We start from the raw sequence: 16,045 nt of genomic DNA, 5'->3' as shown, positions 1-16,045 counted from the left end.
TTCACTGGAATTGCATTTGGTGTGAAAACACTATAAAAATGATGTCTTTGAATTTTGCTGGGAGTGAGTCCAGTGCCTTTGGCATACAATGTCTGGGTCAAAAACAACAACAACAACGTTGCCATGCGTGGATGTAAATCAGTAGTAGAGTGCAAGCTTCATATGTATGCGGTCCTGGGTTCAATCTCCGGTATCGCTGTTTAGGGGGTGGTGACCTAGTAGTTAGAGCAATGTGCTCATTTGTAGTTTGAAGAGTTACTGTGGATGCACGGTATGATGAAATTCTGTTAGGGATGTAGGAGCACAGTTTATCTTCTGATCTGACACATGTGGTGGCCAGACGAGCAGTCTGAATATATGTCTGATCTTCAATGCAACTTCAGATATGTTGTTTCAAGCAACAACATATTGAGTTGTTGGCAAATCTTTACAAGTTCATCCACTGTCAAAGGGTTAAACACAGTCGCCATAGAACCAGTTAATGTTGTGACTTTTAATTATGACTCACAATCACCTCCCATACACAAACAGTTTAGGTGTATTATACATTTTCTGAATCTTCTGAGTGTTGCATTACAGTGGTTAACTTATGTGTCCCTGGTGTCCCTTGGGCTAAAAGGAAGTATTTAGTTTAGACAGAAATTGTGTGAAAATGTGTATTATTTGTAGTTTAAAGTGCTCCAGTGGCTTCTTGTGTTGGTTAGAGAGACTCCAAAACTAGCTTAAATGAAAGCCAAGAGGGTTCCCTTTAAGACACTGTATTCTTTGAGCAATGTCCATACCATAAACCGTACTGTACCCGTGCCAATAAACGCAATTCATATTCAGGATAAGATAATACCAAACACTATATTCTACACCTGTGACCAATGTCCGTACTATAATTCTAAACCAGATCCACACCCGTGCCAAAAAACACAATTTATCTTAAGGGGTTGTTCACTTCATGAGCTGATAACTGGGACTAAGCTACCCATTTGGAAGGGCTATCATACCAAAATAAAATCTAGAGACATGTATCTTTTCAAATATTATGATTTAAATACAATTTGTCCACCCTGAGATGGACCAAAAAGTGGTCTGACCCATGGACTATGAGAGCACCTGCTCTCATAGTCCATGCTAAATTATAGCACAGCCAGCTGGTCTAATATTGCTCATAAAAACCCAGAATGTGCCCCTCTGTAGTTTTTATTGGTTTCATTCAGCTATTCTAAATACACCATGCTGCCAAACCATCTGTGCTCCCTTTAGCAATACTAAGCACAGGTTAGCCCTGCCTCTTTCAATGATTGCAATGAATAATCTGGGAACCTAATATTCAGCCAGACACGAAGTATGTTTTAAGATGTTAATTGAAGAAAATGGAGTAGAAGACAAGTAGAAGATGGCAGGCTGGATGGACGATGAAAGTGAAGACTGTTTTGACTGGGTATAGCAGGTAGAACCAGACTGACCAGGAATTGTAGGCACAATCTGAATGACCAGGAGAGTATGCTGATGCAGACTTGACCAGAAGCCACAGATAAGCTCCTAGTGAGGCAGAGCCAAGCACGAAGAATCCAAGAGAGACCTTTACCAGGTGGTGCATGCAAGCACTAGTTAAACAAACTAGAGAGAGTAGAGTGAGAGCAAAACACTAGGGACCAATATTTGCAAGTAGCAGGACAAAATGAGACATTCTGGCAGGAAGTTGATGAGTGAGGCAGGTATATAAAGGCAGGGTGACAGGTGAGCAGAGTTGAGACTGATTAATTGCAGCAGCAGGTGGAGCCAATTAATGTGCTGGTGGCTGGGAGCAGTGGCACATGCAGTGAAGAAACACTAAAACAATCCACAAACAAAAACAAAACCCGAAATTGTGACAAGGATGAATTTAAGCCCCATTTAGTAGCAGAGTAGTGCTAATCCAACTTTTGGGACTGGCTTTGTTTAATACAGAACAGACTAAATCTGCAACTATTTTAAGATGAGGCTGCGGATTGAGTTAAACCAGCTGAAATAACATCATAGTCTGGGACTGACCTTACGTCTTGTGTGTGAAACCAGCCCCTAGTGTTTGTGCATCTCTGGCTTTTAGGAGCCTTTTTATCTCTCCTTGTTAATTTTATTTAATTTTCACACTTTTACTTCACTTAATACTTTATCATTTTGTCTTTTATTCCATGTTTGATTTTTTTTCCAGTTTCCGCATGAAAACATTGAAACCAACAATATTTCTTCTGTCTAAATAAATAAATAAATAAATAAATAAATAAATATTGCCCTGCGACAGACTGGCGACCTGTCCAGGGTGTACCCCGCCTCTCGCCCAGTGAACGCTGGAGACAGGCACCAGCAACCCCCGCGACCCCATGAGGGATAAAGCGGTTTGGAAAATGGATGTATGGATGGATAAATAAATATTTAGTTTTAATGATCAAAGTTTTAAAATATTAGGATGCTTTTTTTGCTATATAGTGTTTCAACATTATGGATATCGTGCAGATGCAGCCACTGCTGTTTGATTCCTTTAATTGTTTTTTGACCCCTTATATTAAAGGGGCCTAGTCATGTACTATGACTTTACAAATGTCTACATCAGTGTCTGGTTGTATACAAAGGTTTTTCCATTAAACGATGATGGCACCCTGATGGCTTATCATATATCATTTATGTGTTTTACACATTGTTTGTGGTCTATATCTTAGAAAACAAAGTTTGTCTTAGACCACGGCAAGGCGTCATTTTACTGCGAAGCATTGCAGGATGGTCTACTGGGTCTTACAGTAGTTGTGTCAATTGTCGCCATCTTGCTTTCTGATTGTTCTGCGGTACTGCTAGGGTGAAGATGGCACAACAATGTTTATGTGTGCTGATCACGCCTGGTGCAAAATTCTTTTCAGGCTCAAAAAGTAAACACTGGATCCATCCGAAATGTTCTAATTATAGCTCCTAGCTCCTGTTACTTGATCTTTCACGGGGTCAACAGTAAGAACTCCATCAAGGGTAAGAAAGGAGCTTTGGACGGCTGTGCTGATTTCAGACAGCCTTTAACTCTGACATCATTACTTGACAGAAATGCACATGGGTGATGCCAATCAAATCCGTGCCTACAACCTTCTGAGACTGAACTATAAAATACACAAGTCTGATAAATGTAGCTAACGACTGAAGCTCTCTATTATACAAATCAGAACATATGAAGGTGCCTAAACTTATCCAGACTTTATAGTTCCAACAGTAACTGGTCCAATTGCTTCTCATTGTCTTCCTGAACAGAGTTGATGATTTTGTTTTATTTATTATGTTTTAATTTTATGAACAGGGAGTCATGTGACCGCAGCGAAGGATGCAGTAGTTTGTTGTAAAAGCTCCACAGCTTTCCCTTTAATACCTTCTTTTTTCCCCACATATCTGGTCTTCAGATCGATGTTTTCTACTAAATAGAAATAGATGGTAACTTCTTCAAAGAAACAATTTTCCAAACAAGCTCAAGAAGAGCTTAACACACGCTTTGTTGACAAGAAAGAACTTGCTAAGCTAGTTGTAGCAGATGCGATTAAGGAAGATATTCCCACGATGGTGGATGAAGCGGTCACTCAACTTTCAACCAAAACACAAGCCATGTTGGCCGAGTTGAGATCATGCGGGCGCACCAAGTGGGTCCAACGAGGGTAGATGCCAACCATAAGCCCATTCCACATACCCTTCTGTTGAAACAACTGACATTCAACAATAGAGATAGGATCTTGGGCGCCACTTGGAAAATGGTGGTGGAGCTGAACAGTTCACTGGTCCGCTTCTCTCCTGACTACAGCACACGCACCTTTGGACACAGACTGGCTTTGTCCAACGTGACGTGTACTTTACAAAAGCTGGGATTCTGCACCTTTCTGCTCTACCCAGCCAAGCTGAAGGGGATGCGCAGTGGAACTAGTCACATCTTCGACCCCCCACAAAGGGGGGGGGGCGGGGGGGGATTTTGCTGATTTAATGAAGGAATTAGTTTATTTTTTATTAATCTAATAGTCAGATTTTCCATAGTTACTGCTGGTGGGGACTTTAACATGGCGTCCCAATATTTACCACGTGGAATCCGGGTTTGAACTGTTGGCTCCACCTTATCAGTGACTTAATATTCTTTTCTCACGCTTACTGATACATTTTTACTTATACCTTTAGGCTTGTTATTGGTTTCATTATGGTACTCAGACCTACCTTTCGTGATAAATATTTTCATAATGTGGTAGCTGTTATGGATTAATTATATGGGGAGGGCTGTGGACTTTGGGGGGAATCACTCTAGGATCACGGGTCCAATACTTTGGGATAACCCAGGCTCGTTAAGAGCTGTTTGTTATGTTTAATGTTGTTATATGCTATGGATGTTCTGCCCTTCAATGTTTTTTGGAGTGCTATGGGGCCATGCCGACAGGGTAACAGGGGTGGGTTCGGATCTCCTTTATTGTTGTCACTGTTGAGATGTTGCATCTTTAATCATTAACTGCTGTGCTTTTATTCAGGTATCTTGCCATCGATAATATGCTCTTGGCATCATGGGGAAGCTCCATGTTATAAGGGCTTAATGGTCAAATCAGATGTTCAGCCTGTTTAGATGTTCTACGTAGACATTCAGTCAACACAGCTTTCATACAAGAATCACATTTAAGATCTGTAGACATCCTGAGCTTGGCTAACAAATTTTACTGCACAGCAAAATCTGCATCTTTGAGCACAAAAAACAGAGGCTCATGAATTGTATTAAAACGTTCCCTCTCATTGAATATTCTGGGGAAATACAGAAGTGAGGACGGAAGGGTTTCGGGCTTCAAAACTATCATCTCAGGTCATAAATTTGCCTTTATTTCTATTTATGCTCCATCCCTATATGAACTGGATTTCTTCTCTAAATTAACCTAAATTTTGATGCAACTACATGACTATTTATTCATTAGAGATCCTGACATGAATTCCTGTGCCAGTTTAATGCTGGATAAATACATCACTTATCAGCAATGATGAGTTCTGCAGCCTCTTTTGTAGCACTTTACAAACCCTTATAGAAATTAACATGGAATCAGTAGAGGATTCCAGGCTTCTATGGGACGCAATTAAAGGATCAATTAGAAATACAACAATCTCTGACTGAACCAAATGCACTGTTAATCCAAAGAGCGGAATTTCTAATGCATGGAACTGGAATAAATAGTAATTTTAATGGACTCAGATCAAGCCATTTACTGGCCTTAAGATTGAAGCTAAATGAGTAATACTCCAACATTATGGATATCCAAACACCTACTTGCACCTTAACTGAACCCTGCAAAATTTATTTGGCATTCAAATCTTATTATTCTTCCTTTTACTGATCTGAAGTAGTGTTGAACACTGATATATGTGAGCAGCTCTTTCGGGAACTTGAGCTTTCCACTCTTGCTGCTCAGTATTCAGAAAAAAAATTGTGCCCCCATTACTTTAGAAGAGCTGAAAAAAAGCCCTCATCACTATAATAAAAGTCAAATTTCCAGGTTGGGACGGTATACCACTGGAGTTATACCTTGCCTTTTGGGACATTCTCGGCCCTCCATTGTTGGATATGATTGATATCGCAATTGACAAAGGCTCATCTAATGCACTGATTCCGCAATAATTACATTACTTCTCAAACCAAATAAGGACCCAGCTGATTGCTGATTGCTAATTACAGACCCTTGTGAATGGGATGTCAAACTTTATGCTAAATTGCTTGCCGTACGACTCGAAAGATATTTGACTAGAATAATACATAATGATCAGACCGAATTTATAAAAGTCAGATTGGCACCTGATAACCTATGCAGCCTATTACACATTATTAATGCGGCAAAGACAACTGATCTTCCCTGCTCAGTCTTGTCTCTCGATGCTGAAAAAGCATTTCACAGACTGGAGTGGCCTTATCTTTGGACCACCTTTGACAATTTCAGACTAGGGTAACAATTTATCCAGATGGTAAAGGTTCTATACTCTGTGATGGTGTATACTGATAATACTTGTTCTTCCCTGTTTCCCATTCTAAAGGGCACTCACAAGGCTGCCCCCTTTCCCCACTACTTTTTGCTCTCTCTCTCGAACAACTGGCACAGAAAATTAGACAGCATCCGTCAGTTCTTCCCAGCTCAGTCTAGGGTTCTGAGCACTGCATATCTTTATATGTGGACAATATTTTACTCTACATCGGAGACACATTTTACCACATCTACTATCCATCTTTGATAGTAGAGGTGACGATTCAAAGTGCTGTTAATCAAAAAGGACCAATAGAAACCGTAATCAACTTTCATTCTTCTCATCCTGTCATTCAAACTCAAGTGTGAAGTTCTAACAGAGCACGTTCTTCATTACAGTAAACTAACCTGAGTTTTACAGTCGCTGTCAAAAATATTCACTTGATGATTTGACCAAACATGTCAGAATTAATTCTCCACATGTGGACATTTAACCCGTTTCTATGCTATTTTTATGGATTTATTAATCTGTTTGTGTTTTTCTGTCTTGAAGGGGCTAGACAACAATAACCCTTAAAGCCTTTAATCCTAAATATATACATTTCATTTTTATCTGTAGTAGGTAGTACAAGTCACCATTTATCGGTTCTATCTTTGAATCTTCTGCCCTATCACAGCCAAAAAAATAACCTCAACATGGATTCGAATTATATTCTGAATTTATCCAGACTTCCACCATCCATCAAATCTAAACTTTCTTTTTACAACTCCTTGCTGAAAACATAGCTGCTTTGCATATTGCTGGACCTTAAACATTATATCCATTAAATTCAAAGACAACATCATTTACTTCTTCACATTGTGTACATAAAGGAATCTAATGTTTTATTTGGACACATCTTTTATAAAATGTTTGTGGTCCATCAAACAGCATCTGGTTTGATCTCCTCTGCTGTTCTACTCTTCAAATTACTGTCTTTTCTTCTGCTGCGTTTCTTCTTTCTTGTGTTGCTCAGTAAATCAGCTGACCTTGAGGAAGAGTTGAAAAATGTCACCAACAACTTGAAGTCCCTGGAAGCCCAGGCTGAGAAGGTACAGTGAGAGGTGCCTTAAAAATGACTGGTCAGTTCCAAGATCTGAGATGAAAACTGAGAAATAGAATGAGCTGTCCATTCAACATCTGCATTGCTTGCTGAATTAATACGTTAATGGCAACATCATAAGAGAAGGAAGGTTACAATACCAACCTTCAGAAGTTGCTATCAAAGACATTTGTTGGTAGTAGAAATGTGCCAAAATCTTTTAGTGACCTTTTCAGCACACATGCCAACAAGAAGAACCATTGTGGGGAAAATACTTCCTGGTAGAAGTTATGTTAACATAAGTAGGTTTAGGCAGAACAACGAAGACTTAAGTTTGTAACATCTTCACCCTTTGTCGTTTTCTGTCCATTTTTCTAAACATTCACTTTGTAAAGAAAAAAAAACAACTAAAAAGACCATTGATGTGCCATTAATGCACTAAATGCTTTTTTTCTGTTTACTGCTGATGCCAAAGCTTACATAAGAAGTGTCATTTCACTGAACTTTTTTATGCTATTATTTTGTTTTGGTGTTCAGTACTCACAAAAAGAGGACAAATATGAAGAGGAGATTAAAGTGCTTACGGAGAAGCTGAAGGAGGTAAGAATATTTCCTCTTTCTATTGCTCTCCGTTTGTTTGATTGGGTTTCAATACACTAAAAACTGTATTTCTAAACATGTATCCCCTAAGCTTTATGTGCCATAATATACACTGCTCAAAAAATTAAAGGGAACATTAAAATAACACATCCTAGATCTGAAGGAATGAAGGAAACATTAAATCTTATATTAAATACTTTCTTTACATATATTAAATACTTTCTTTACATAGTTCAATGTGCTGACAACGAAATCACACAAAAATTATCAATGGAAATCAAATTTATTAACCCATAGAGGTCTGTATTTGGAGCCACACTCAGAATGAAAGTGGAAAGACACACTACAGGTGGGTCCAGTTTGATGTAAAGTCAAAACAAGTCAAAATGAGGCTCAGTGGCGTGTGTGGCCTCCACGTGCCTGTATGACCTCCCTACAACGTCTGGGCATGCTCCTGATGAGGTGGAGGACGGTCTCCTGGGGGATCTCCTCTCGGACCTGGACTAACGGATCCGCCAACTACGGACAGTCTGTGGTACAACGTGCCATTGGTGGATGGAGAGAGACACGATGTCCCAGATATGCTCAGTTGGACTCAGGTCTGGGGAACAGGCAGCCACTCCAAAGCATCAATGCCTTCATTTTGCAGGAACTGCGGACACACTCCAGCCACATGAGGTCTAGGATTGTCTTGCATTAGGAAGAACCCAGGGCCATCTACACCAGCATATGGTCTCACAATAGTTCTGAGGTTCTCATCTCTGCACCTAATGGCAGTCAGACTACCTCATGGCGGGCTGTGCACCCCCCTCCCCCCCAAAGAAATGCCACCCCACATCATTACTGACTCACTGCCAATCCGGTCATGCTGGAGGATGTTGCTGGCAGCAAAACATTCTCAGTCTTGAGAGAGAATTTACTGAGTAATTTGCAGATCTTTTTGACCTAGCAACTAATTTAATTACGTCACATTAAGCAATTGGCAAAACAAGTTAACACTCAACATGTTACAAAATGAAACCTACAGCCAGCTGATTATTTTAGTTGGGACTTAAACAATAAAGTACCTACAATCCATAGCGTCTTAAAGCAGGTTAGCGAGGCATAGGAGCTATTTTTCGGCAGACTTGTCAAATTACAAAACTTAATCCTGCATTCCTAATCTTCACCTCTTTCTTTCTTTACAGTCCAAGCACATTTTATTTTTTTTGTCAGTGAGCTTTGTCTCTGTTTAGTGGTAACAGAGAAAAGTTAAAGGAAACTGTTCCCCTTAACACTTTTTACTCATGTCCATCATTCTACATGTCTGCTCTTCCAGCAAATTTGATTTCTAGTCTAAATGGTCTTGTTTTGGCACAATGTTGGCCCTGGGAAGCACCTGCTGCCACCTGTTCTACATCTGGCAAAATGTGTAAAATATCAGTAGTAATCAGAGATACTGGCCTGGGTTCTCACTGGTGTGACACAATTTCAGAACAAGTTGTGTTCTTCATCCCTGCAGAATATGGTCCCTTCTTGCCTCAGTAAAATTGAGTCTTCTATTTTCACTAAGTTGTGGGATTCATAGACTGACACATTTTTATATCACCATCCCAGGTGGTTTAGTTCTTGTTCTGTACTTGGTAATAATGACAGTTTGCATGTTGCTGTGTGATGAACTGTGGTTTGTGTTGCAGGCTGAAACCCGGGCAGAGTTTGCAGAAAGGTCTGTGGCTAAGCTGGAAAAAACCATTGATGATTTGGAAGGTATGTAATACTATGGTAGTAGTCCAACTAACATGTTTGCTTTCATTCATCCAGACTTAAAGTAATCACCCTAACAAACCAAAACTAAACCAACTTGCAATTAAAAGTTCCTCAGCTTTGCTGTGTGCAACTACTTCAAAGTGATAAAGTCAGATAACTTTCAGATAAAGTTAAAGATAACTGGAAGTAAGTCTGTTTCCAGGCAGCTCTTTTAAATCTAACTGGTCTGTTGGATGATTGCCTTCAAGTAAGAAAAACTTTGATTCCCTAGTTGACAAACTCAGCTTTGTGTGTGTGTGTCGTTGTACTTGCAGCTGAGCAAGAATTTTTTTCTCTCGTTTTAAGAGTGAAGTGAGGACTTTTATACTGGGCTTGGGGTTAGGTTTAGCACTAAGGTGTCACTTAGGTTTAGGTTAGGGTTAGGTATAAACCTGTGGAGGTTAAGGTTAGGGTCAGGATTAGGCCATAGATAGGGTTGAAGGTGAATGGAAATCTATGGAAGACAAGGCATGGTCCTCACTATGTACATTAAACAAGGATGTGTGTGTGTGTGTGTGTGTGTGTGTGTGTGTGTGTGTGTGTGTGTGTGTGTGTGTGTGTGTGTGTGTGTGTGCAATCTCGGCAACAAAAGGTTGACTTGTAGACATACAGTAGGTGATGCAAATAAGACCTCATGAGGCAACCGGAGGATTATTAATAAATCCCCCGGTTAGTAAATACTCACTAACAAATTGAAAAAGGAATAAAGAAAACACAACCTTCAACAACAGTCTGAAAAAAAGGCAAGGATGTTTTTAAGCCCTGTAGAATTCTCAACCCCTTTTGCCCAACAAATTTAGTCTCTCTGGCTGTATTTAAATTCATCCAAACACTGGTTGGATGGCAAACATAACTCTATTGATCATATTGAAATCCCACAAAGCACAAACTGCTGCTGGGTTGTGAAGAAAACTTTTTCATTTGGTTAGATGCCTTGTATTAAGATTTAGTGGTCGCTAATTTCATGACAGTATCTAAAAAAAGTCATCCAAGCTTGGTAAAGGTTACAGTTTGTTTTAATGTTGCACAAAGATAAATATGAATCCTTCTTTAAATATATATTATTCAAATTAGGGCTTTACAGTATAGCACACACACACACACATATATATATATATATATATATATATATATATATATATATATATATATATATATATATATATATATATATATATATATATATATAATCACTGCAATATCAGTTTTTGCAATATTCATACTCTTTGGAGTGCAATAATTGGATCAGATCAAGCCATTTACTGGCCTTAAGATTGAAACTAAATGAGTAATACTCCAACATTATGGATATCCAAACACCTAGTATGCCAGTATATTCCAAATATTATGAATGTACATCTTTCAAGCTATTGTAATATTTAGCCAGCTGGACAGAGTCTCTCAGCAGCAGCAAATGTTCACACCGGACACAAATGACAGTGCTTAAAATGCTAAAATGTCACAGAGTGATGGAAGTACAGATGAGAAAGAGAGGAAAGAAGAAAATAAGCACGTAATGCATTTAATAACGGATCCAAGTGGATGTCACAACATTTCCTAATATCGTGCAGCCCTAATTTAAATGTAGAAACAGTTTGAAAATCTGTTTCTGCAGCAACAGTTAAAAGTAGTTGAGAAATATCAGCCTGTAGAATATCATGAAAATGTCTCCTTTTAATCCATAGAACTCAGTGACTGTATTTTTCTGCTTTAACTTCATCGGATTTCTGTTACTACACCAGAAAATCTTTAGTTTGATTATGTGAAAGTTTCTAAATTGGTTACTTTTGTAACTTTTTTGTTCTTTTCTCCTTCCTGTCCTTTCATCTCATCATGTTCCCATTCTGTATGTCTCTGTCTTTTGTGTCTCGTCCCTCTGTCCATTTCCTCCTCCAGATGAAGTGTATGCCCAGAAGCTGAAGGGCAAGGCTCTCAGTGAGGAGCTGGACCTTGCCCTCAACGACATGACTACACTGTAGAAGCTTCCTCGCTTCCTCTCTGCTCCTCTTTCATCTCTTAATTCTTCCCCATCTACTTGCTGTTTTCTGTTGTAGTGTGGGAGATTTTCTAAACATAATGCAGTAAATCCAGGCACCCTCAAGTAATTTACACCTTTGTCCCAAAGAACTGTATTTTTACCCTTTTCATTCTTTTTTTTTTAAAGAAAGTCACAATTTGCCTCTTTCACTACTACCTGTCCTCTGGTCCAGAGTTCATGTCATACCCGAAGCATTTATTCAAACCTGCTTACCCTTCCTTTCTGTAATAAACATTTTTATCATTATTATTCTGTCTTTTCCCAATATTCCCTTTTTTTGTTCCACTTGGTTTCCAAACTTAAACCGTACAGTGCATAGAATAATACTCTATCTGATGTTACATGTTATCAGCCCATAATGCAGATGTTGCAGTTCAGATGCAGCTAGATATATAGTTTTTCTGTGACAGATGATCACCACCATAACCCTAAAAGAGGATTAAAATCCAATGTTTTTGTTTCATTTAGTCAAAAACAGCCCTAGAAATAAAGATAACAATCAAGCTCTCCAAACCAAAGCAAGTCAAGCTCAGCTGATAATGACACGCAGCTTTTGGAGTGTGGTCTGATCAGGAGCCTGCAGAGCCGGCCCGAGCCTCTTGGGGGCCCTAAGCAGAATTTGATTTGGGGGCCCCCCTCCCACCATGCAGAATCACCTATACTAGCACATTACTGACACAAATGTCACACTATAATGTTATAGAGCATATTATAAATGAATACACTATGGTAATGTATTAATACAAAATAAATAAATAAACAATACTTACAATACTTTCTTTTATTAAACCTTTTGAATACAAACATATTAAATAAATTATTTGCAAAATGTGCATTAAATGTGCAATATTTTAAATAAACCAAAATAAACAAACAATAATATAGTCAAAAATAGAATGTTACAAAAACAGATACTTAAATAAGGAAAGCAAACATAACAATATCAAGGGTTCAACAATGAATTGTACAGCAATGCCTCAAAATCGTTCCTTCCTAGCTTTTCTGGATGCAGTCACTGATGACATCATTGTATGGTAGTGCTTGGCCAACTTTGTTATTAATACTAATGACTGCAAGTCCACTTAGTCTTTCCTGAGCCATTGATGATCTCAAATATGATTTTATTAATTTGAGCTTGGAAAAGCTCCTCTCTGCTGAGGCAACTGTCACAGGCAGAGTGCAGGCTATCCTGAGAGCTACCCAAACATTTGGGTAAAGCTCAAACATCTCATTTTGTGAGAGATATGTGAGAAGCTCAAAGGCAGTCTTCATAGTTTGATGAAGTTCAGGAAGACTCTCTATCTCTAATGCCAGTGCGCTACCATCAATATCAGCCTCCTCTCCACAAGAGAGTTTTTCCACAAGAAGCTCACATTGACTTTTTGATCAAGCTCCCTAAAATTGAACAGCACCCCAAAGTTATCTTTAACCTCACTTAAAGATGTAAATCTATCCTCCAATCACTGAATGCTACAATCCACTATAGCATTAAAAAATGACACTTCAAGCCTCTTGAAGTGTCATTTTTTTCGTCATAATGTTCAATTCCTCAAGCCTGTTAAGGATTAGATTGGACAAACCCAGGCCAGTGGATTCTGGAGCTATCAGAAATCCTAAAAAGTGCTCTTTTATTTCTGGTGTTGTGCCCAGAGTGACTGTGCGCACCACAACAGACATTTGTTCATGGTGAGTAACATCAGGTGTACAGTGTAAAATTATTGAATATTTGCAGTCCTTGATTTCTGCCACCATTACCTCAATTATTTTGTCACTGACACACTCTATCAGCTCATTCTGGATAGTCTTACCCAGGTACGTGTTGTGCTGCATTCCACTATCAATTCGTCTGATGTGATCTTTTAACACCGTGTCAAATTTTGCCATCAGTTCCACCTCTTTAAGGAAGTTCCCATTGTTGGCCTGATGCAAAGTATCAACTGACCCCCTGAGTGCAAGATTTCTCTCTGCCAAAGATTGAATGATACTAATCAAACGGATGAGAACATCTTTCCAACGATTTCTTTCTGCATCCAAAAGGGCCATTTCTGTTGCATCAATAGTTTTCTGCTTAGAAAGACGGAGGGCAAAGTCTTTCCACTTCACCATATTATTGCAATGATCTTCACTATTTTCATGCTGTTTCAGCAAAGCACCTACATTTACCCAATCACGCAGTCCCTCTGTTGACAGCTTTGTGGACTTTCTTGAGAATAATTTGCAACAGAAGCAGTAAACTGCATAACTTTTCTTTGAATAAATTAGCCAGCTTCGCTTGATTTTTTCCCCATTAACTAATTGTCTGTATGTATAGTGGTAGTGAAAGCTTCGTCCATCTGATTTCTTGGGGAATGTAGAGGTGTCACTGATTGGCACTGGCCCTCTTCTTACCAGTTCAGTCCTTTCTAAGTCTGAGAGGAATGCTGACCATTCAACTGGGTCAATTGGAGGTGCTGTTGATCTATCTTGATAGCTGGAGCTTGTTGAGGCAGGGGATGGTAAATCTATAGCAGTGGGTGCAGATGTAGAAGGACCTGTAGGGACATTAGATTTAATAAAAAAGAATAAAATAACATAGCAGAAAATTTTATTGTAAAGCCAACACAAAACAAAAAACTTTTAGATTAACAGACCTGTCATGCCGGCTGATTTTGAAATCAACGCATCGGTGAATGTAGGTGCTTGTAACTGCTCCTTGCTTTCAGGCGCATGTAACTGCTCCTCGCTTTTAATCGCTTGTGCAGCGGATGAACCTGCAATGATAAAACAAACAAACAAAAAATAAAGAAATAAATAAAAAGCTAAATGTTTCATGTCATATTAACAGGCTATGTAACCATTTGCCATCAAGAAAACCCTCACCTGCTGCATCATCAGCTGTGGAGGCACTGACACTAGTTGAAACATTAGGGGAAGGTAAAGTTGGTTGTTCTCCAAAGTACTTCAACAGTGTTCCTGGAAAAAATAGCATTGAATAATGCATAGTTTATTGAGTAGAATGAGTTTATTTTCCCATCTTGCACCACAAGAAACTCCACACCTAACAATTCATATTTATTGGCAAATGAGGCATAATTGCCATATGGGGAAAACTTAACATGGTGATCTACTGCAGCCTAAATACGAGGAAAGCACTGCGTCATCACTCACCACCATATTAATAAAACTGCAGTCTATTTTCATTTTTGGTGTATTTTCTAATAAAGATAAATACCATCTCCCACCAAAGATCTTAGAGCAGAGAGGCTCTCTGCACGTGTTTTGTCTATGAAGGTAGTAGATTCACTTCAACACAAACAGCAATGCTAGCTAAGCTGGCATCTGTGTTTTCTCCAACTTAAACCGATATCTATCCATCCATCCATTATCTTCCGCCTATACGGGGTCGGGTCGCGGGAGTAGGAGCTTCAATAGTGAGGCCCAGACGTCCCTCTCCTCCGGGGGAATCCCAAGCAGGCGTTCCCAGGCCAGACCAGCCGAGAAACATAGTCTCCCTCGCCGATATGTACCAATACATGAAATACACACCTACCTAGATAAATGTATATTAATAACGGATAATATTTCACTGTTAATGGTGGGGATTTCGCTCTGGTGATGGATGGCTGATAAATATCACGACATGAGTTATGAGGACGAGCTAGCTGTTACCTTCAGTGACGTGAGCGCAATTTGTGCTGCTGGCTGCTGCTGCACAAAATATATCGGTCCGTAAATAATCATGCAAGCATACCTTTATCTTGCTCTTTTTTCTCTTCCTCTTTCCTTTTCTTTTTTCTTTTTTCTGCACCAGAGGGATACATCCTTTTTTGTGACATGGCTTAGACTTTCCTATTAACGTGACGTGCGCGCCAGCGTGAATTGTCAATGCACGCGCGCGTACCGCGAGCCGCGAGCCGCCAGCGCCATCACGGCTGCCGTCCCGAAGTGAATGCTCATGAGCAGTTGAATCAGAATTTTTTTTCTTGAAATGTTCATTTATAAATTGATATTCATTCATTTATTAATTTATATCACTTGTTTAAGTTATTTAATTGTAAAAAAAAAAAAAAAAAAAAAGATTGACCAGGGCCTGGTCAATCGTTTTTGGGGCCGCTTATGCCTCGGGCCGGCCCTGGGAGCCTGGATCGGTAGGCTATGGACACAGCGTAACAGGTGCATGGAGCACTGATTAAACTCTCTTCTAAGACAATCCACAAAAAAGTAAAAAAAACTGACTGCTGCTATGCTTTCACTGCTGTTTACTTTCCCTCATCCACCTCTCAATCTTTTCAGGATCCAACTATAGTAAAAGTTGATGCAGGGATTCTGAAGGATCTGGCCATGCAGTCTGGCATCTTCAATCATGTGTGACAGCCGTTTATATCAAGCTTGTATAGTGTGGCAGGTTCTAGTCCTGTATATTTTCCCAAATCACTTAGTGTGTGTCCTGCTTAGTAAAAGCCTTTAAACAAACCAACAGGCCTTTAATGAGTAACACAAGGCACTTAAAGAAATGCACAGATTCTAAACATTTACTACCTGACTTGCAGCCAGTCGTATGGAGCGAGTGTTGATTTTCAGATCAGAAGAAG

At 39.3% G+C, this 16,045-nt stretch overlaps 2 protein-coding genes across 3 annotated transcripts in view; one reads left to right on the top strand and one right to left on the bottom strand.

Annotated features, from left to right (window-relative positions):
• Positions 1-16,045, top strand: part of tpm2 (tropomyosin 2 (beta)) — a 50,108-nt gene that overhangs the window by 21,946 nt on the left and 12,117 nt on the right. The window contains exons 6-9 of one of the 2 annotated variants that reach the window (XM_012851824.3): positions 6,986-7,061; positions 7,589-7,651; positions 9,328-9,397; positions 11,333-11,723. In XM_012851824.3, coding sequence (XP_012707278.1) covers positions 6,986-7,061; positions 7,589-7,651; positions 9,328-9,397; positions 11,333-11,415 — 292 coding nt within the window. In that variant the 3' untranslated portion in view covers positions 11,416-11,723. Of the gene's footprint in view, positions 1-6,985; positions 7,062-7,588; positions 7,652-9,327; positions 9,398-11,332; positions 11,724-16,045 lie in introns of those variants that run through there. The other variant, XM_012851825.3, reaches the window with a different exon arrangement.
• Positions 12,426-15,481, bottom strand: LOC118561480 (zinc finger MYM-type protein 5-like). Its single transcript, XM_036133599.1, has 4 exons — positions 15,205-15,481; positions 14,334-14,426; positions 14,105-14,224; positions 12,426-14,005 (listed from the first exon to the last, which is right to left on the bottom strand). Exons 1-4 carry the CDS (start codon positions 15,287-15,289, stop codon positions 12,978-12,980), a joined length of 1,326 nt encoding a protein of 441 aa, XP_035989492.1. The 5' UTR covers positions 15,290-15,481; the 3' UTR covers positions 12,426-12,977.

Source organism: Fundulus heteroclitus, unplaced genomic scaffold, assembly GCF_011125445.2.
Source record: "Fundulus heteroclitus isolate FHET01 unplaced genomic scaffold, MU-UCD_Fhet_4.1 scaffold_64, whole genome shotgun sequence".
Taxonomy (NCBI): Eukaryota; Metazoa; Chordata; class Actinopteri; order Cyprinodontiformes; family Fundulidae; genus Fundulus; species Fundulus heteroclitus.
Note: the sequence above shows the minus strand (reverse complement) of the source record. Positions and strands in the feature narration are given on the sequence as shown.

What these genes read in the sequence shown, in the direction of transcription:
- LOC118561480 (XM_036133599.1), bottom strand. Translation starts at nt 15,289, where the DNA reads ATGTCACAAAAAAGGATGTATCCCTCTGGTGCAGAAAAAAGAAAAAAG. An exon ending in GAAAAAAGAGCAAGATAAAG is followed by an intron (nt 14,427 to 15,204) that starts GTATGCTTGCAT and finishes TATTTTTTCCAG; the next exon opens with GAACACTGTTGAAGTACTTT. An exon ending in AAAATCAGCCGGCATGACAG is followed by an intron (nt 14,006 to 14,104) that starts GTCTGTTAATCT and finishes ATGTCCCTACAG; the next exon opens with GTCCTTCTACATCTGCACCC.